Source organism: Epinephelus lanceolatus, chromosome 6 (genome assembly GCF_041903045.1).
Source record: "Epinephelus lanceolatus isolate andai-2023 chromosome 6, ASM4190304v1, whole genome shotgun sequence".
In the NCBI taxonomy this organism is placed as follows: Eukaryota; Metazoa; Chordata; class Actinopteri; order Perciformes; family Serranidae; genus Epinephelus; species Epinephelus lanceolatus.
In genome coordinates, this window is record NC_135739.1 from 40330238 (window position 1) to 40351362 (window position 21125).

A 21125-nucleotide genomic window follows, 5' to 3' on the forward strand; every position below is an offset into this window, starting at 1 on the left:
TACTTAGTAGCACTGCTCTTTGGCAAGTATCACTGCCAGTGCCTCTAACAGTTTTTTGTAACCAGCTCAGATTCTTTCAGTTCTTGTTTGGGGGATTTCCACCCATTCTTCCTGCAAAGGGCTTCTAGCTCTGTGAGATTCTTGGGCTGTCTTGCATGCACTGCTCTTTTGAGGTCTATCCACAGAGTTTTAATGATGTTTAGGTTGGGGGACTGTGAGGGCCATGGGTAAACCTTCAGCTTGAGCCTCTTGATGTTGACCATTGTGAATCTTGAGGTGTGTTTCGGATTATTGTCCGGTTGTAAAAGCCATCCTCCTACAGATGGTGTGATATTTGCTTCCAGAATTTGCTAATGTTCCCCGTGCCACTGGCTGCAACACAAGCCCAAAGCATGATTGATCCACCCCTGTGTTTCACAGTTGGACAGGTGTTCTTTTTATGAAATTCTGCATCCTTTTCCTCCAAACTTACCTTTACTATGTAATTTAGTCCAAAAAGTTATATTTTAACTTCATCAGTCCAGAGGACTTATTTCCCAAACAGCATCAAGCCTATTTAGATGTTCCTTTGCAAATCTCTAAAGCTGAGTTTTGTGGTGAGGACACAGGGAAGGTTTTCCTCTGATGACTCTTCCATGAAGGTCATATTTGTACAGGTGTCACTGCACAATGCCTGCACGTCATCCCCTCTCTCTCCCCCTTTCCTATCACTCTTAAGTTGTACTATCAAATAAAGGCAAAAAAAGAAAGAAAGAAAGGAAATGATCAATGTGTCTAGAAAATAAATGTTTTTCAATTAAGCAGAACCCTGTCAGTGTGAAGTAGTCAGTGGTGTAGTGGTGGGTATACACAGGTATACTGTGTATACCCACCTCTTTTTGTGACTGTTTGTAGTATACCCACCTATCAGCCAAAAAGCCATTGGAGTATATAGGAGAGTATACACCCACCTCATCAACTACCACCACACCACTGCAAGTAGTAACCAAACAGTAACCTGGCTATAATGGTAGGTGGCAGCAGAGCGTTATAAAGCAGCTGTATCCAGATAACAGCTGTCCCAGCTCTTCAAACTGACACCCTGCACACAGCTGCAGCTCAAAATGTCAACATATATTAAATACATAGAGGTGTATAAAATAACACCTTCATATTTCCATGTGATATGTACACATGTACATATCATGCACTGTCACTGTCTATAAAAAATATATTTACACGTAGGCCCTACTTGTGTACATAAAAGCCCTGCCTATTCTTAATATTATAGCTACAAAAAGAAAATATGGTTTCCAACCTTTTATCAACTTAAAGGAAACTATGATTACAAAATTTGACGAGTCATGTTTTTTTTCCCAGGTAGGCCCTATGTGACTGTACGTTTCCAATCCTACTTTACACAGAAATGCCCCGCCTCTACAATTTGCTTTGACTTCAGTGTGACCATTTAAAGCTGCGTGCTCAGTAACATCGCATTACAGCAAAGCAAAAGCTGGACAATACTGACTTCAATGGGTTGTGGTGGCACAGCAGCAGATACAGTATCCCGTGCATAATAGCAGCAGGGTAAACAATCTGTCGCTAGTGTAGGTTTTGTCTTCTGGTATCCTCTGTGCAGGCACCTCACCACACAGTATTACTGCAAGAATGCCTTTATTTTCATTGCATGTAGCATACAACAAAATTTGTTCTTTCAAGCAGGCAAGCACACAAAAAAGTGGATAAGTAGCCTTTAAAGTATGAAATGTAAGTACATAAAACAGAGCAAAGTGCAGTGTGCTTGTGTGGCGAGGGGGTAGGTAAATTTTAGTGGGTTTGTATGGTGTAGTGGTGGTGTCAATAAGGGAAGAATAAGGAGTAAGCCAGACAACGGCACCTGGGGAGTTTCACCACAGGAAATACTTTAAGATACCTTAAAAACTGTTTAGAAGGTAGATGCTAAGGCACATCGGTTCATTAGTGATTAAGAGGCTGGGACGTGTTGTCACAATTAAAGCAGAAATTTTATTTATGATAATTAAAATAATAAAAGCAAAAAGCAGGGGCTGGAGCTGCTGAAAAGGAAGAAATAACCCAAAAATGCCGGTGGATAAAATTACTTTATTACAATTTATGGTAAAAAGAGGAGGACTATATATATATATATATGTATACAGTACAGGCCAAAAGTTTGGACACACCTTCTCATTCAATGCGTTTTCTTTATTTTCATGACTATTTACATTGTAGATTCTCACTGAAGGCATCAAAACTATGAATGAACACATGTGGAGTTATGTACTTAACAAAAAAAGGTGAAATAACTGAAAACATGTTTTATATTCTAGTTTCTTCAAAATAGCCACCCTTTGCTCTGATTACTGCTTTGCACACTCTTGGCATTCTCTCCATGAGCTTCAAGAGGTAGTCACCTGAAATGGTTTTCCAACAGTCTTGAAGGAGTTCCCAGAGGTGTTTAGCACTTGTTGGCCCCTTTGCCTTCACTCTGCGGTCCAGCTCACCCCAAACCATCTCGATTGGGTTCAGGTCCGGTGACTGTGGAGGCCAGGTCATCTGCCGCAGCACTCCATCACTCTCCTTCTTGGTCAAATAGCCCTTACACAGCCTGGAGGTGTGTTTGGGGTCATTGTCCTGTTGAAAAATAAATGATCGTCCAACTAAACGCAAACCGGATGGGATGGCATGTCGCTGCAGGATGCTGTGGTAGCCATGCTGGTTCAGTGTGCCTTCAATTTTGAATAAATCCCCAACAGTGTCACCAGCAAAACACCCCCACACCATCACACCTCCTCCTCCATGCTTCACAGTGGGAACCAGGCATGTGGAATCCATCCGTTCACCTTTTCTGCGTCTCACAAAGACACGGCGGTTGGAACCAAAGATCTCAAATTTGGACTCATCAGACCAAAGCACAGAATTTCCACTGGTCTAACGTCCATTCCTTGTGTTTCTTGGCCCAAACAAATCTCTTCTGCTTGTTGCCTCTCCTTAGCAGTGGTTTCCTAGCAGCTATTTGACCATGAAGGCCTGATTGGCGCAGTCTCCTCTTAACAGTTGTTCTAGAGATGGGTCTGCTGCTAGAACTCTGTGTGGCATTCATCTGGTCTCTGATCTGAGCTGCTGTTAACTTGCCATTTCTGAGGCTGGTGACTCGGATGAACTTATCCTCAGAAGCAGAGGTGACTCTTGGTCTTCCTTTCCTGGGTCGGTCCTCATGTGTGCCAGTTTCGTTGTAGCGCTTGATGGTTTTTGCGACTCCACTTGGGGACACATTTAAAGTTTTTGCAATTTTCCGGACTGACTGACCTTCATTTCTTAAAGTAATGATGGCCACTCGTTTTTCTTTAGTTAGCTGATTGGTTCTTGCCATAATATGAATTTTAACAGTTGTCCAATAGGGCTGTTGGCTGTGTATTAACCTGACTTCTGCACAACACAACTGATGGTCTCAACCCCATTGATAAAGCAAGAAATTCCACTAATTAACCCTGATAAGGCACACCTGTGAAGTGGAAACCATTTCAGGTGACTACCTCTTGAAGCTCATGGAGAGAATGCCAAGAGTGTGCAAAGCAGTAATCAGAGCAAAGGGTGGCTATTTTGAAGAAACTAGAATATAAAACATGTTTTCAGTTATTTCACCTTTTTTTGTTAAGTACATAACTCCACATGTGTTCATTCATAGTTTTGATGCCTTCAGTGAGAATCTACAATGTAAATAGTCATGAAAATAAAGAAAACGCATTGAATGAGAAGGTGTGTCCAAACTTTTGGCCTGTACTGTATATATATAAAAAGTAGCATTGCAATTCAGGTAAAATTGTACACAAAAACATGCTTTTGGCACATACAGCAAAGACAGAGCATGAGACAAGAAGAGGGAGAACAAAGTCAGAGTCAGGCCCAGGCTGCATTCACCCTACAAACATCTCCTGCATCACTGGGAGTATTCCCACCACACTTGTTAGAGCTCCCAACCGCTGCATCTGTGCACTAATGCTCGGTATCAGTGTTCTGGGTGGTTTTAATCACCCTCTGCAGAGCCCTCCTGTTCTGGACCCTGCACATCCCATGCCAGTCTCTATTGTTTCCATTCAGGTGTCTTTCTATTGCTCCTTTGTAAAAGTTAACAAGAACTTGGCACAGGAAGTTTCCTTCATAATTAATTAAAACTGTTCACTTGGTTGACCTCTGCTCCATTGATGTAGACAGGGGTGTGTGTCTTAGTCTCCTTTTTTCTAAAATCAACTGTCAGGTCCCTGGTTTTGCTGACATTGGTTTCTTATTTCCTTTCAGCCAGGGCCAACAACTATTTATACCACACTACCAGAAATATAATTTTGGAGAATTTGGAAAAATGCTAAATGTGTCAATAAAATATGCTCTATATTTTTAGTTCAGTTTTTTTTCTTTTTTGCCATATTGTATTTCCTCAGTGGTAGTTAAGGCTCTGCTTTCAGTCATCTTTCTTCAGTTCTGTGACGTCCCATCCATTTTTTCATTATTCTCTCCTCAGTTCTTCCCTTCCTTCCTCCCTTACTTTACTCTTTCTTCCCCCATCTGTCCTCCCATTCTTCTTTTACTTAATTTTTTTTCTTCATTACTTTTCTTCATTACTTTATGCGTTATTCTTCTGTTCTTTCCTCATCCATTCCATCCCTCACTCACTATTTTTTCATTTTACTTTTTTTACTCACTGTTTTGTTTCTACCTGGGAATGGCAGACCACTCCAGTCTGGTCTCCATTTTTAAAGAGGGGGACCGGAGACTGTTCGTCAATCATCTGGGGTATTACACTGTTTAGCCTCCCTGGGAAAGTTCATTCCAGTGTACTGGAAAGGAGACTCTGACCGCTTGTCAAATCCCAAAACCAGGAGGAGCAATTAGGATTCTATCTTGGCTGTGGAACAGTGGATGAGCTCTATACCATTACAGGGTTGTTGAGGGGGGTCATGGGAGTTTGCTCATCCAGTCTACATGTGTTTTGCGGACTTAGAGATGGGTTATGACTGTGTCCCCACAAAGTCCTGTTGTGGGTACTTCAGGAGGATGCAGAACCGGAGCCGTTGCTATGAGCCATCTGGTCTCTATATAGCCAGACTGAAGGCTAAGACTCTACTCTCATCAAAAGTCAAACACGTTCTCAGTTGGTGCTGGCCTCTGCAAGGGTTGACTCTTGTCACAAGTTCTGTTTGAAATCTTTATGGAGAGGATCTCAAGGTGCAGTCGGGGACCTAAAAATGACATCTCTGCTCTTTGCAGATTATGTGATTCTGTTATTTCATCAGAATGTGACCTTCAGCACACACTAGGGTGGTTTTCAGTCGAGAGTGAAGTCATAAGTGTCAGCAACTCCAAGTCTGAGGTCATGGGTCTCAAGTAAAGGAGTTCATGCATCTTTGGGCAAGTATAAAATAGAGCGTGAGATCTTCAGGCAGATTGATGTGGTGTCAGTGGTAATATGGGTGTTGTATCGGACCATCGATGAAACTGGAGCTACTGGCAACGCTTCAGGATCCCTTGTGAGAAACTGGAAAATGTTGCTGGGGAGAGGGAATGGATGGATGTTGTATTTCCCATCGTTAGTCTGTTCCTTTTTTAATACTGTTTACTTGCTGTCTATTCAGTGTTTCTTACTCCACTCCTTTCTTCCCTCTTTATTTCCTTCCCATACATTCATTGCTCCTTACTCAATTTTTCCATCCTTCTTTTTCTTTCTTCTTTCCTTGCTGTCCATCCAGTGCTCTTTACTCAATTTCAGTCTTCCTTACTTGCCTGCTCCCTTCCTCTACATGAGACAATAAATGGTTATCCGAACAAAGTACACTTCAGAGCATATTGTATGAATCTACTGATGCTGTGTTTTAATATTTGGTATTTATATTCTCCATCAGTGCTGCTCAGAGTCAAAGAACACTGGAGTCCAAACTGGAGGCCCTGCAGTGCCACTTCACCTGGGATCTGGACCCCAGCAGGTCCAAACTTCTCCACCTCAGGGACAATCTGGAGGACATCAGCACCGAGGAGGGAAACAGCTGGCTGGGTCATATTTACAATCTGCAGGGGTTCATTCAGTACAAGCTGGGGTTTAAAGAAGACGCCCAGCGTTTGTTCAGCAAGGCTGCAGAGGCCTTCTGCCAGTTGAGAAACGCAGATGAAGGTCCCTGGTTAGTGGTGAACTATGGGAACCTGGCTTGGCTGCACCACCACCTGGGAGAACAAGCAGAGAGTCAGGCTTACCTGTCAAAGGTTGATGCCCTGATCAATAAATACCCATCTCCATCCCAGGATGAGCTCCATCCAGAGATCTGTGCTGAAAAAGCCTGGACCCTGATGAAGTTCAGCGCAGAACAAAAGCAGCTGGCTGCAGATTACTTTGAGAAAGCCATCAGGATGCAGCCAGGCATGGTGGAGTGGAACACCAGCCATGTCTTAGGGTTAGTGGCTTTGAAGCACAGTGAAACAGGGCTGGAGGCTGACATCTTGGAGAAGATGAGACTGGCCAAGGAAAACGATCCAGAGAACTTGTACCTCGCTGTTCACTACCTTGAGAAATGTGCTGAGAATGGAGAAAGAATTGAAGATGAAGCACGTGAGTTAGCCAGAAAGGTTTTGAGAAATCCTGTCAGCAGCTCCAGTGGTATTAAACCATTATTACGGGTTTACAGACACTATGTATCTATTGATGAGGCCATTGATTTGGCAGAGGAGGCTCTGAAAAACCATCCAGATGAGCGTTATCTGAAGAGATGTGCTGCACTCTGCTACAAATGGAAGATCCTTTTCTTCAGGGACAGTCGCCCAAAGCAAAGCATGATAGACAGAGCAATCATTCTCCTTGAGGCGGTGATTTCTCTTTACCCTCATTCTTCACTTATGAAGAAATTAGACCTCGCAAATATTTATGTAAAGTCAAATAAAGACCAGGCTAAAGCTAAGCAGATATACAAAGAACTACTTAACCATCAACTCCTAAAAAGTGATGTGGAACCTGCAGACAAACAGTTGATTCACAACCACTATGCAAGGTATTTATACTTTCAGCGACAGGATAGGAAGGGGTCAATAAAGTATCACATTAAAGCAGCAGAAATACCACACCGATCCTCCGTGCGTGACAACAGCATTACAGTTCTGAGGAAAAATAAAGACAAAAGTGAAATGTGCAGAGAAATAGAAGAATGTCTGGCAAACCTGCAAGAGCCATAGTGTTTTTAAAAGCACTGGTTCGAATTCCAGAAAAATTGCAGGTAATTCATAAGTAAAAATAATCTGTACCTACATTATTGTTATTATATATTCATTAGGAAAAATGTTTTGTTTTTTCTGTTAGTCGGGTGGTGAAACATTACTCTGAACATGCAATTCATGATTAACTCATTAGTGATTTCATGGCTTACACAAAGAAAAAAAAGGTCAATTCTGTCTCTGCACTCTAGCACAGCTAATGGAAGACAGAGGCTGTTTAAAATATATAAAAACCTATACACTGTTATTGAAAAGTAAATTACATTTAATTAAAGTAGATTTGATCAGGTGTTTTCTTTTACTTACATAATCATGGTGTTTATTATATTACCGATGTGTTATTTTTCCCCCTTTGCACTGTATTTTATGTTTATGTAAGAACATAATACACTATATGTAAACTGCTTTGCTATATGCTTAGGTGTAGTAAAAAGTATGACTGATTGGTAATGTCATTGTTAATTTGTTGTATAACCTGACTATTATTGCCAGATGCAACTGATTGTTTGTATGCATGTCAAGCTATGTCTCAGTTGTACACAATACAAATACTATTAAGTTGTGCACACTGAGTTGTTTTTTTAGTGGTTATACTCACAGTACTGTACACTGGGTGCTGATTGACATCAGACTTTTGAAGCTACTGCTGACATTAAATTTGGAAATTTTCAGATAAGCAAAACAGTTTAATCATTTACTTTGTGGCTTCCAAAACATCCCAGTATTACTTGATATCATGTTTGAGATTTCAGGATTTCAGGTTCCCAAAAGATGATTCATTTCCACAAGACGCGTTCCAAAATGATAACCACAAGATAGTAACTTGTTACCACCAGATGTGTTCTTATAGATAACTTGTGTCTACAAGATAATAACTTCTTTCCAAAAGATAACTTGTTCCCAAAGGATAAATTGTCTCCACAAGATAACTTATTTCCAAATGATAATAACTTGTGCACACAAGATGTGTTCCCACAAGATATTAACTTTGTTTCTATAAGATAATAACATGTTCCTACAAGATATTATTTTTTTTTTCCCCAAAAGATAATAACTTGTTATCACAGGACATTAAACTTGTTTCCACAGGGTAATAATTTGTTCCTACAAGAAATATAACTTGTTTCCAAAAGATAATAACTTGTGCACACAAGATACCTATTAACAAAGATATTAAACTTTCCATAAGATAATAACACTTGTGCACAAGATGATAACTTGCACAGAAAATTTAAAAAAAATCCCTTTTGGGACATTAGAGCCTCCACAGAAGCAATTTCTTTAAAAGACAAAACACCAAACACTGTGGGTCCTCATCTTCCTCAGGAATAAAGCAAACACAAAAACAAACAACTTAATAAACAAGGGTCTTTATTTCTCACAAATGTCTGGTCAGAGTGTGAAAGTCATTCTTAACATACACAAAGACATTTTCTACATTTACACAGATCCAAAGGTTATCATTTGATGGTCCTAATTATCTAAAAATGGGGAGTATTATTAGCTTTTGCTCTCAGAGGGTTTGAACCACAGAATGAGGCTGAAAGGCTACAGATGGAGTGAGTGATTAGATACTGTACATACACACTGCTGAAACCTGAGAGCTTTACATCGGTATATCTTACAAACAGGTCAGTGCTCCAAAATCTATAATAAAATTACTTGCAATACAAAATTTGAAACTCAAATGTTATACAAGTTTTAGAGGATGGATCTCTGACAGTGAAGTGGTAAAAAAAAATAAAGATCAGATAAAAAGGGAAAGGGAGATCACTCGTTTCCTCTCCGACTCTTCTTGTGACTCTTTTTTGAGCTCCTGTGATGTGAAAGAAAGAAAATTAAGCTGAATGGAAATAACTGAATAGATGGTGCTTTAGAAAACTCTACTAATGATTTTATCTAAAATTCTATGAAAACTCCATCTGCTAATAAGAATCATATGACACAATAAAAAATCTCCAGAAGTCTGCTGTAAAGATGTTTTGCTACAGACAAAAAAATATATCTGTGGCACAGCATATCAAAAACTGGCAAGTACTGAAAGTTGTTGTTGAATGTCTAGTCCAATTTTGTAAACCTAATGACTTTTTCTTTGAGCACACAGTTTCTGATTTAAATAAGTTGTTTTTAAGCAAAGTTATTGTCCAGCTGGGTTTAGACAACATTCAGTAACTTTGGCTGCTTTCTTTAAATGAAAGAAGTAGGGATGTCCCGATCCGATATTCGGATTGGTATCGGCCACCGATATTAGCAAAACACGTGCATCCGCATCGGATCGGACTGCATGGAAAAATGCCGATCCAAGAACTCAGTTTTTCATGGAGTCCGATCCAGGTTTTTCGGCCAGCCCAGCGCTCCGCAATTCAAGCAGTCTATTTGAGTGATCTGCTCCAGCACTTACTATCAATCCACCAGGCCAGCACGCAGACACACAGGAAACAGCAGCACCAGCTGATACTACTGCTACTACTAAATAACTGAAAAGGAAAGGCTGCATTGTTTGTTAAATGCCAACAATGTCTTGTGGTGTTAATCTATTTTTTATTTATTAGGGGGCCAAAGCACAAGTGTGTGGAGTGTTGCTGCTATTTTAATTTCAATGTTAGACATTTTAAAGATTTCTTGTGTTGATTTATTTTCTATTTATTAAGGGGCCAAAGCAAACCAGCTATATTTTTTATTTAATGTTAATGTTCAAGTTTAAAGTTTGTTTATTTAACCCTGTTAACAATAAACAGGTCAGTTTCTCATACCAACTGTTGTGGATCATTCTAACTAACCCGATTAAGTAGTTGTTCTTGTTAGAGTAATATCGCTTGATCAAACCTTTTCTAACATGACTGACAACAAAATAAGTGAATATGTATAATACGTGCTTGGGTCGAATCGGTATCGGCCAAAACTCAAGGCTGTAATATCAGTATCGGATCAGAAGTGAAAAAGCTGGATCGGGACATCCCTAGAAAGAAGGATTTTACAGAGAAACTATTTATTCATAATATGGTATTGAAACAAGGATGGTGTTGGCATCTAAACCCTTGTAAGTGGAAACATTAGCCAGCCACACACATGCAGATAAACACAAAAAAATATTTGGGAATTTCTTTATAAAAACACGTATGAATGCTTCAGTACCAATAATGGTAGGATTACTCACCTCTCTTGGGACTTTGAGTGGCTGCGATGTCTGTGGCTTCTGTGGTGACCTTGTTTTATAAAAACAAAGAAACAATACAATAAGTACCAAACAACTATCATCAAATTCTAATTTATAGTAAGAATTTCTTTTCTCCTCTGAATTAAGCATAAAGAAATTAAGTGTCATGAAGGTCTGTGTAAACTTTGATTTCATATAAAAGAAAATGACAGCAAAAGAAGATTAGGAATCTATCTGGTTGCTTCTGTGACACATATCATGAAATGTCCCAACAAGGAAAGTGCACTCAGTAGAGTGCAGATCTTCACAAGGTGGCTGCACTTTGGGCACACGGCCACCTGAGCTGATCGTGGCCACTCTAGACAAGGCACTCGGGGCAGCTGCACTGGATGTAATTGCCCTCCTGTCAGTCAAGATGGCGTCAAACATCCCAAAGCTGGATTTCTTTTCATCTCATATTGTGCCTTACTTTAGTGGATCATAACATATTCAAAATGAGACCAAACCTTTCTATGGATGTCATTTTTTAGCCATGACAAATGCCAAAATGGAGCAACAGAGTAGGTAAGGATTGTTAACAGCATAGCTGATTACAGGAAATTCTTTTTGTTCTATGCTTTTGTTGATAGGTTGATTGGTCCAGTAGTTTTTGAGATTAACTATGGCCAACCAGACAGCTACATACACACACATGCATACATGCACACACATGCATGATCCCCTCCAGGCTTACTCCTGGCAGAGATAATAATGAGATGAGGTAACAATAATTTCCTCAGATAAATATTCTCAACCATTAAAAAAGGCAGATTTATGTAAAAAACAATGACCATACGACTGTACAAAAAAAAGTTATTTGGCGCTAGAGTCTGTACAGTAGTAATCTGGAGGTGGAGCAAGTTCCCACCCAAACAACCGTTCAACCCAACTGCGAACAGTACCACTGAATGTGAGCACACAATTGATGCACACAGCTATAAATCATGACGCCACACCCCCTTTTATCAGCATCAAATAATAATAATAATGATAATAATTATTATTATTAGTATCAAATAACTAATGAAAACCAAATTTATCAAAAAATGCATCAACGAGATAAGAACTATCTAAAAATAACAGGAACAATCTTTGTTTTTTACATGTATTTGGATTTTTCATCCTGCCCACATGGAGGGGGTGGGGTTTATCACCTACGCTGCAGCCAGCCACCAGGGGGAGATCCAGATGTTTTTGGCTTTGCTTTTGGGGAGCTGGAATGATGTTCATTTTTATATGGAGTCAACGGTGAAAACTGGCAACAATAAAATCAATGTATGCATTTATAAATCCATAAAGATTATGTTGCGGTGGTGTTGCAGTGGACTACATTACTTTGAAAGAGTAGTACTAATTTGTTCTTATTTACATACACAGGGGAGGTAGAATATTATTAACACGTGTGACCATACCATGACCTCAACGCTAAAACATATAACTGAATTAATATCTCTATAACAATGTAAAATAAAAGCTCTTGAAGGCATCATAAAGTAGACTTCATAATATAACTAGTATACTGGATTGTATTAGATTGTAAAGTGACCACTGAATTTATATTCACTGACACCACTACTGCTGTCATACCCCGCTCTCTGCTATCAGCCCGCAACCACTCAGAGTGCTTTTACATGTCATATTCACTCATTAACACTTAAACTGCACAATATTAAAAAATAATGAGATTGCAACATTTTCTTTTTCAGTGATACAGACTGCAATATGAAAAAACAACAACACAAGAACAGAAATAATGAAGTAAGAAATAATAATTTCATTGAGTGTGCGCGTTCTTCTGAATTGATTTTGGAAGATGAAATTAGGGTATTTAATAGGTTGGTTGACTCACCATGACACCACCATTGTATTCATATAATGTTACTGGTCTTCTATCATCCAGGCTAAAGTCAGTGATCTGACATGCTGTGATATTAATAATGCGTGTTGCTTACCCTAAAATAAGGAGTAATTTGGGGTTTCTGTGGACTAGAGGCGCCCAGCATTGAACTGCTGATTTTCTGGTTAGTGGACGACATACCTGGGGATTTGGAGCGGTGACGTCTTTCTCTGGACCTGCTGCGGTGTCGGCGGGGGCTCTTGCTGCGATGGCGGTCTCTCCGGGGCGATGGGCTATGTGAGCACGTACAACAAAAGACCTCAATGAACTTAAGCTACAAATATTATGTTTAAAAGTAACAAGGATTTCAGCTAAAAGCAAACATACCTTCGCCTCTTTGGAGATCTGCTCCTCCTGGAAAAAAACAAACCCACCAAAGATTTGATTTAGAGCTGAATTTATGACTTTCTTTGCATACATATACATCTAACTGTGGAACATTATTATATACCGTCGGGGTGAGCGACTGCGTCTGTAACGAGGTGATGGAGAGCGACGAGGTCTGTCATTGTCACGGTAACCGTCACGGCGTCTGTGGGGCTCAGGGGTCTGGAGTCTCTCCGGCTGCAGGTGGAAATAACACAAACAAGATTTTAAAACCCGTGGAAATGCACCACACAATAAAAAAGTGATCCTGTTCTCTATAAAGTCAAATAAAGTTAATAGTTGGTTGAAATTATTTGTCTCCAGTGTAAATATTTAAAAGATGACATGACAACAATCTGTGTGATATTTTAAACCAACCAGGTGTGAGACAGCAGTAACACAGAGCCCTTTGGCTGCCTCTTTGGTCTCTACTCTGGTATAATCAGCCACCTGCACGTTATGATCTAACCACCTGAAGTTAGCGGATGACACCACCATCACATTAAAGAAGTTCAAACTGCCAAGTGCAATGATGGTGCTCTTTTACACTGAGCCCATCCTCATGTTGCTGCCACTGCTGAGGACAAGGGCAGACTGCACAGAGATCGGATTTCAGTGAGGTGTGGACAGCATGTAAGTGCAATACAGACAATTTATCTAATATACGGTAGGTAACCAAACACCAAGACAAATTCCTTGTAAGGGAAATTCTGATACTGACTCTGACCTAAGTTCACACTGTGACCATCATTACAAAGTACGGGCACTACAGGGAGTCTTATGGCCTGACTCATCTTTTATCTGAGGAAGGTCTGAGGGCTGGAACACTGTTAATAAAGTGAGTACAAGTGATCAACAGTGTCCAGGACTTTTTGAATTTCACTGCATAACAGGCTCAGGTTATTCTTGGTCACAACTGGTTCTACAAGAATTAGTGGACAAGTTGTGTGGTCATAGCTGGAGTAAAAGGTGTTGTAAAAAGCAACACTGGAAGGTGGAGAGAAAAAAAGAGCTAGACTGAAGCCTAATCTAGAAGTAGCGCAAATAGGAACTGAATTTACAAAAATCTGTAAAAGAAAATGTGAGTAAATCTGCGTTTCTGTTCGTGACCACTGCGCGAACATCTGAGGTTAGGCACCCCGAGATAAAAAGCTGGTGGCGGTAATTCTCCAGTTAGGTACATTTTAAGCACAGTAGAGGATCCGACGTTTCTGTTTGTGTCTTGTATTAATTCATGTATTAATGTGAGGTCCAATCACAGCATGAATGTTGGCTTGTCACTCAGCTAGGTTTGGAGAAAGGTGGTTTCAAAAGCTATCAAACTGTCCCACCAGCAGTCTGACAGAGGCACTTAAAGTGCTGCAGTGTACTGTACCTTGTACTGTACTCCAGGTGACACATTGCATGTACTGTTGCCCTATGAGTAAACTAGATAACAGAGAACAAAGAAGTAATATAAATAAGTATTTTGGTTTCAACACCATTGATAGAAAAATCATGAATAAAGGGAAGAAAGCTTTACTGTTACACCCTGTTAGGTTTTTACCCAGCAGAGGCACAGTCAGCGTTGCCAGGTGGGAAATGTAGGATTATCGTACCAGAGACTCAAAATTATCGTATTTTGAGGGAAATTATTGTACATCCGTCATAACCAAAATAACAATCCTACTGATGCGCTATAGGCAAATATAGTCACTCTTGTGTTTACTTTTTTTCCATTTTCCTTGCTTCTGTTTTTCCTCTTCTTCTTCTCCTCCTGTTTTGAATCTCATTCTCACTCGACTTCCTGACGGATCCTAGCGCCTCGTGGGGCGGGTACAGCTGACCATTCAGCCAATCGTGCTCATTGTTCAGAGACAAACGTCACCCATATCTCACGCTAAGCAAAGTGTGGTTGGCTGGAAACACGTCACATGGGAACAGATGCCTTCAGGGCTCACAAAAAAACTCCGGCATACTGATTACAACCACACATTCATGAAATGGTCAAATTATAGTACATTTGGCTTTTTTTGGGATTATTGATCATACATCGTACAGGGGGCCAAATTATCGAACAAATACGATAATTGACGTACACCTGGCAACGCTGGGCACAGTGAATAAACTAAATCCTATAATGCTGTTAAAGATTAAGCTTGGTTGACTGCAACTGAATATGTTTCAGTTTCATTTCTTACTAAACTGAACTGGTTTCACTCTGACAGAACCCTAGAAGCACACATAATTTACAGTTTCTCTACTTGTTCCACAACTGAAAGCCAAAAACCAGCACACGTATGGATAGGGATGTAAGGATACCAAAAACTCACGGTACAACATTATCACTATGAAATGTAAATGATGCAATAATTATCACAATATTTAAAAAACAAAGAAAAATAATTACTTATAAATATCCTATATTTACCGCTTTCTCATATATAGTCTATGGTCTAAGCCTGTCTCTGTAGTCAATCCTCAACTAGAATGATTGTGCCCTCTGCTGTTCAAACACAAAACAATACAATACAATTGGAGTTGGACACAGTGGAAACACCACCTTGATTAAGAATTCCATCATGTGAAAGACTACAGTGCAAATTGGAAAGATACTGAAAGGACAGTAGCAGACATCCCAGTCCAGGCCCTTATTGGCAATATTAATCTAACAAAGACATTACAAGACTCTTCTCAAGAAGTTTCCACACACATAATATTTGGTTTAACCTGGTAATACAATACAAAATAGAAACTGCTGAGCTGGTTTGCCTACACTAATAGATTTAAACCAAGTCTGAACGATCAGAACTTCAGAATTTGGGAGAAAAGGGGGATTATAGCAGTGTGCAAAATAATTCAGAATGGAAATATAATGCATTTTTGGGATTTAAAAGAGAGTTACGGATTTGAAAATGAAAAATGACAAGATTCAAGGTGATTTTGTGGCTATACCAAAATCAAAGATAATGTAAGGCCTTCTCTTCTACGTACATCAAGACAAAACGGGAGAGGGAATTGAACATTGAAATCACAACTAAAGAACGGCTTAATATGTGCAAAACACAACAAACCACTACAAACTCAAAAACATGGAGGGAATTTAGGTGAAGAGTAAAACAACTGGGTCACAACAACGATGATGGCGAATATGTGGGAATAGAGGCAAACCACACACATATTTTTGGGGAATGTCACAAGCTACACCAATTCTGGGAAAATGTGAATGTTACAATTATAGAAATTCTGGGATATGCAAGACCTAATTGCTGCAAAGGTATGTACCTTGAAAATATACAAATGACTGTGTCATGGATTATGATGGATACTTGACCAAGATATTATTGATTCCCCTCCTGAGGAACAATGGTTGTAAATCATGAGAGATTTGTGCTATGGAAAAAGAAACCTATCAGCTTAGAGTGAGAGAAGATGTTTTTGTTAGCAAATGGACGAAATGGATAATTTATGACAGAGGAAAAACATCTGGACTAACTGATACATTAACTTCAAGATACTGGATATAAATGCCTTTCTTTGAAAATGGACATATGTAACCATGACTGTTCTATTTTTCACCCTTCATGCTCAGTTGTTCCCTTTACCTTTCTGACTGTGGAAAGAATGTTGTAAGTTGTTATAAATGACACTTACGGTTGTATACAAAACTAAAACTCAATAAACATTAAAGTATATAAAAAAGGAATTCCATCATGTTATTTCCATGGATTAGGAAAGTTCAACCAATATTAGTGAACATGAGCTGCTCTCTCTCAAAACTAGAAACCAGAGAAGTAAGCCACAAACTTGTGATGTCATAGGGTGTAAAGTCTGGAGCTGCTCTATAGACAATGAATAGGAGCCTGATTTTGTGGACCCATAGTTTGTTTTATTTTTTATTTCCAATTGAGCTTCATTCTATTGTAGTGCTCTCAGTTCTGAAACAGAAAATGTACCCATATACCCAAAACATTTCCCCGGGTGCTCACGGTGTCATCTATAACATCTTTCCCCATTCATTGTCTGTGGAGCAGCTCCAGATTTTATACCCTACCATTAACAAATGTGAGTTTAAGCAATCTAGTTTTTGGATTTGGGAAAAAGTTGTTCTTGTTCACTAAAATTCTTTAACTGTCTTAGACCATAGGAATAATAGGCATGAATTCTGAAAATAGGTGACGTTCCCAGGGATTTGGACAATTATTATAATTTATAAATGCATAACACACACAATCAACAGGAAACAATTACATGACTGAAACGATTCTAATCAGGGCTGCATGCAAAAAGTCATAGTGTGATTGTTTTGACAGATACAGGGATTGTGGAATAAGTTGTGATTTCAGAAGGAATGGTAATTTTTGCATTTCGTTGTCACTGAAAAAAATATAAAAATGAAGATGGTGTGGTTTTTGCTGGTGTCTGTACCAAAGAAGTATATTATGATTTCTAGGCCATGGAATCTCTGTGGCACCGCAATGCTTCATTTATACTGATATGTTGTGAGACATATTACCGCAGGACATAACCATGTAATATGTGGTAGATTTTGTTATAGTCCCACAATGATATCAAGACATTTTCTATTACAATATTGTGCAATTCGATATATTGTTACATCCCTACTTGTGTATGACCATATCTGGCATTTTTAATTCATCATGGCAAACCAGTTTTCATATGTTGCTCCACCAGATTCATTTAACGTTTGTCTTACCTTTTCTTCTTCCTCATCTTCTTCTTCACTGCTTTCCACCTCATCTAGATCTTCCTCCAGAGCGCTGATACGTGGGTCTAACATCTCAGCCTCTTCAAGGACATGTCTCTTCTATCACACACACACACACACACACACACACAAAATTGATGTAGGCACTTCAATCAAGCTGTGTGTGACAATCAGACTTGACATAAACTTACCTGAAGTCGAGGCAGAATGATGTCACACATTCTCTCGGCGTGAAGAAGCTCGTCAATGAATTCGTCCACGTGCATCAACTCAAACTCTAAAACAAGAGGAAAAAGATGAGGAGGAAGAAAAGCAAGCTGAATGATTTCATCGTACATTCACATTTGAGTTCAGCCTACGTCTCTAAGCGCTAACTGGAATTTAATTTGGGCCCAAAAATGAATTAAATTTAAAAATTAATTTAAATATTAGCCCAGGTGTTTAATACAAATGATAAAGCTTTTACTGAACTGGACAGCATGTTTCATCTTAAATGAAATATCAAGCTAAACTTTTCAGTTCTGTGGGTCAATCACATGCCTTATTTCAAAAGCCTAGTGGGAAAGAACTCCTAAAAATACATTGTCTCATTTGTTGTTTAATTTATGTCTTCATGTCAAAGACTGATGATCCATTCTAGTGTCCTTTTAGGGTAGTAATTTGTAAATGAAAACAGTCCCCTCTGCATTTTCCTGTTAAAAACTCATTTGACTGAGTGCCTGCAGTCTTCCTCGCAATACAACCAGTTTACAGGAAAGAGGCTGAATATCCAAACTATAATTGCTTCATAAACCCAGGAGGGATTAATCAAGGCGTATCTTGTCTTAATATCCAGAATTGAAACCCTTGATTGTTATATTGTTTGTTTACCTCTGCGTACAGAGCACCCAGATTCTGTTCTTGTTGGCTTGAAAACGGACTAACAGGAGGCACAGGAAACTACTGCTTTGATACCAGGATATGCATCGTGGAAGCATTATAGAAGTCATTTTACTGTGCTGGTTCAAGGCCAGATATTGTGCAGTTATAGAATAGAATAGTACTTTATTGTCGTTAAACAAGTACAACAAAATTAAGACAGGCATCTTTCTTGTATACATAAAAACAGTATAAACAGACATAAAAACACCAATGGCTAATAAATAAATAGCAGTGGTTACTCAATAAATAAATAGACACCAATTGCTGATAAATAAAAGTCCACGTCCTGGTACTGAGTGATAAAGTGCAGCGTGCCTGTGTGTATGAGAATCAGTGCAAGTTATTGTAGTTATGCCGCCTCACTAGTCTTTATAAAAAGGTACAATCACACATTTGGAGGTATAATGCTGTCATTGTTTGGTTCTGTGTCAAAATGCAACGGTGGTGTAAAGAAGGGACTACGTAAAGGCCCTATGGTGCAATCTATGTGTAAAAAGGGCTTCTGTTGCCGAGTGATTAAAATGGGCAACCCATGTACAAAGGCACTGTCCTTGCCGCAGCAGCCGTGGGTTCCATTTCAGCCCGCAGCCCTTTTGGCAAAAGCCAAACAAAAGGGCTAAAATTTAACTCAGCAACATCAACTATGCTTACTGTACTATGAGCTGTTAAATCAAAAACTCACCTCCGTTTCTGTTCTGACTCTTGACTTTTCTGTAATCATTGTACAGCGGTTCCAAGTATTTGTAGCAATCCACTGCAGTGCCAGTTAACCTCATGTACATCGCTCCAAGTAAACGAACATATCTACAAAAAAACAAACCAAAAAAAACCCAGAGAGAACATGGTGACATGGTGGAAAAAGATCCACAACAAACCCAGAGAGAGAGTAAGTAGATAACATGTTAGGCTGACGCATACATCTGTTGACTAAATAGTTCATGGAAAACACCTTCTCTCCATTTTTGTCCTGACTGTCTTAAAGGCTTTAATGGTTTCTAGAAGTTCTTATTGGAGAACACAGCACCAGTATTCCCATTATTCTCTCCCTGGATTGGGATAGAAACTCACTTGAAATCTTCATTTTTTATGAACTCAACGATGATGTCTTTTTCAGGCTGAATCTGCAGCATCTTCAAAGTGAGGCAGAGGAAAGGAGTGGGCTTGATGTTTCCTCCAAAAACTCCACCAACAAATTTCAACTCCATGGCTTTGTCAACCACCAGCTCAGCTGTGGATGACACAAGATGCACACACGTCATTCAACAACAGTCACTGTAAAATACAAAAGTACAAAACACACACATACAAAGATGGAGGCTCATTGTTCTCTATAATGTATTTGTACAATTAAGCATCAAGATTTTTCTTCACTGAAACTCAAAAGGAAGTCCACAACGGTATGTGAACAGCATGTCGAAGGACTTCCAAGTAGGTAACATGAAAACAATAAACCCCACCTGTACCTGTAAAAAAAATTACAGAGGGCTGGAATCCTCCGGGGTGCCTGTAGATTTGTTAGCCGACAGGAAGCTAACGTTAGCTCGCTGGCTAACATGCTACTCACCGGTCAGACCGAAGCACTCCTCCTTCCAGTATTTAGACTCGTATATTCGAGTCCGGATGATTTTCTCCACCAGATACTGCGGGTTGGTCCCGTGTATACTGTTAGCATCTTTAACAGTTCTGTTTGCCATCGGAATGAAGAATAAGCGACTCTACTAGCATGGACACAACAGCAACGACCTGCGAGCCAACGCCGGAAACTTAATCAATACTTCCGGTTCGTGTTTTTTTCCCCCAGAATAAAAGTGTCATTCTTACAATCGGTCTCCAGGTGTCGCTGTGGGGCGGCGTAAGGAGCACACACACTAAAAACTGAGCAGAGTTCAAACTTTGTTTTGTTCAAACAAATAACATTAAAAACTGATGTTCAGGGAGAGACAAAAGTACAGGGGAAACAAGCACGCTGTCATTTAATCAAATGGAAAAAGAGCAGGAAGATATGACATGTTAAAATTTAAAGACTAAATCCTGGAATTGAAAAAAGCCTTGTTTTTTTCCCACTCACTTGTGCGTTCATGCCGACAGTTTATTTTGGCAAAATTTTAGATTAGACTTGGAATGGTGATTTTAATGAAATATCAGTACTTTAAGCTCCGATTTATTTATGTTTTTGTTTCTGACAGAAGCATTTGTCGCAAATGATGTGTCCAAGGACCAAATAAATTTGAAAATCCAGTGACAGTTTTCGTTCTTTTTTTAGTAGTTTCTGGCCATGATTAATGGCTGTTTTATTAAAAATTGGTAAATACAGAACACAATATTTAATTTTGTGTGACCTTCCCCTAAGCAAAAATAAATTAAAACAAACACAAGTCCCTCCCCAGTGCTTTAAAATGGTAGATTATGAGGCTGTCTCAGTCACTTGCTTCATTTCAGTCTCTTCTAAAAACATACTTTTATCGGAAAGCATATGCTGAGTAACGATTTTATTGCCCATTTATTTTCTTGATTTTAGTTTTGGACTTTTTATTTTATCTTTTAATTTGATGACATTTTGTGACAATTGTTTGTTTAATAATGAAATGTGTTTTATTGTACATATAGTTATATATATATATATATATATATATATATGCATATATATATATTAAAAGAAAGAAAAACAAGTTATATAAAAGGTATTTGCAAAGCCCTAGTCCTCTAAATTGTGCTACATACAAAAATTATAGGAATAAATACAATCCCAATCACTCAATCATACATACATACATACATATATATATATA

The 21125-nt window shown here is 39.0% G+C and overlaps 2 protein-coding genes across 2 annotated transcripts; one reads left to right on the plus strand and one right to left on the minus strand.

Annotated features, from left to right (window-relative positions):
• Positions 1-5880: 5880 nt before the first annotated feature.
• LOC117270690 (antiviral innate immune response effector IFIT1-like) lies at positions 5881-7819 on the plus strand (the record flags this gene model as incomplete). The annotated part of the gene is made up of 1 exon (XM_033648426.2): positions 5881-7819. A coding segment is annotated over one exon (1329 nt), but the record flags the coding sequence as incomplete, so codon positions are not given.
• Positions 7820-8602: 783 nt separating this feature from the next.
• On the minus strand, positions 8603-20099 carry prpf38a (pre-mRNA processing factor 38A). Its single transcript, XM_033647833.1, has 10 exons — positions 19901-20099; positions 19405-19564; positions 19019-19140; positions 17607-17692; positions 17404-17514; positions 12793-12905; positions 12669-12695; positions 12483-12574; positions 10406-10454; positions 8603-9064 (listed from the first exon to the last, which is right to left on the minus strand). The coding sequence occupies exons 1-10, from the start codon at positions 20028-20030 to the stop codon at positions 9019-9021; spliced, it is 936 nt and encodes a 311-aa protein (XP_033503724.1). The 5' UTR covers positions 20031-20099; the 3' UTR covers positions 8603-9018.
• Between the last annotated feature and the right edge of the window lie 1026 nt (positions 20100-21125).

Bases quoted from the DNA above. Each gene is read 5' to 3' on its own strand.
- prpf38a (XM_033647833.1), bottom strand. From the start codon at position 20,030: ATGGCAAACAGAACTGTTAAAGATGCTAACAGTATACACGGGACCAAC. The intron at 19,565-19,900 runs GTGAGTAGCATG...TGTCATCCACAG, and splicing joins GGAGTGCTTCGGTCTGACCG to CTGAGCTGGTGGTTGACAAA. The intron at 12,906-17,403 runs GTAAGACAAACG...TTCCACCTGCAG, and splicing joins AAGATGAGGAAGAAGAAAAG to CCGGAGAGACTCCAGACCCC.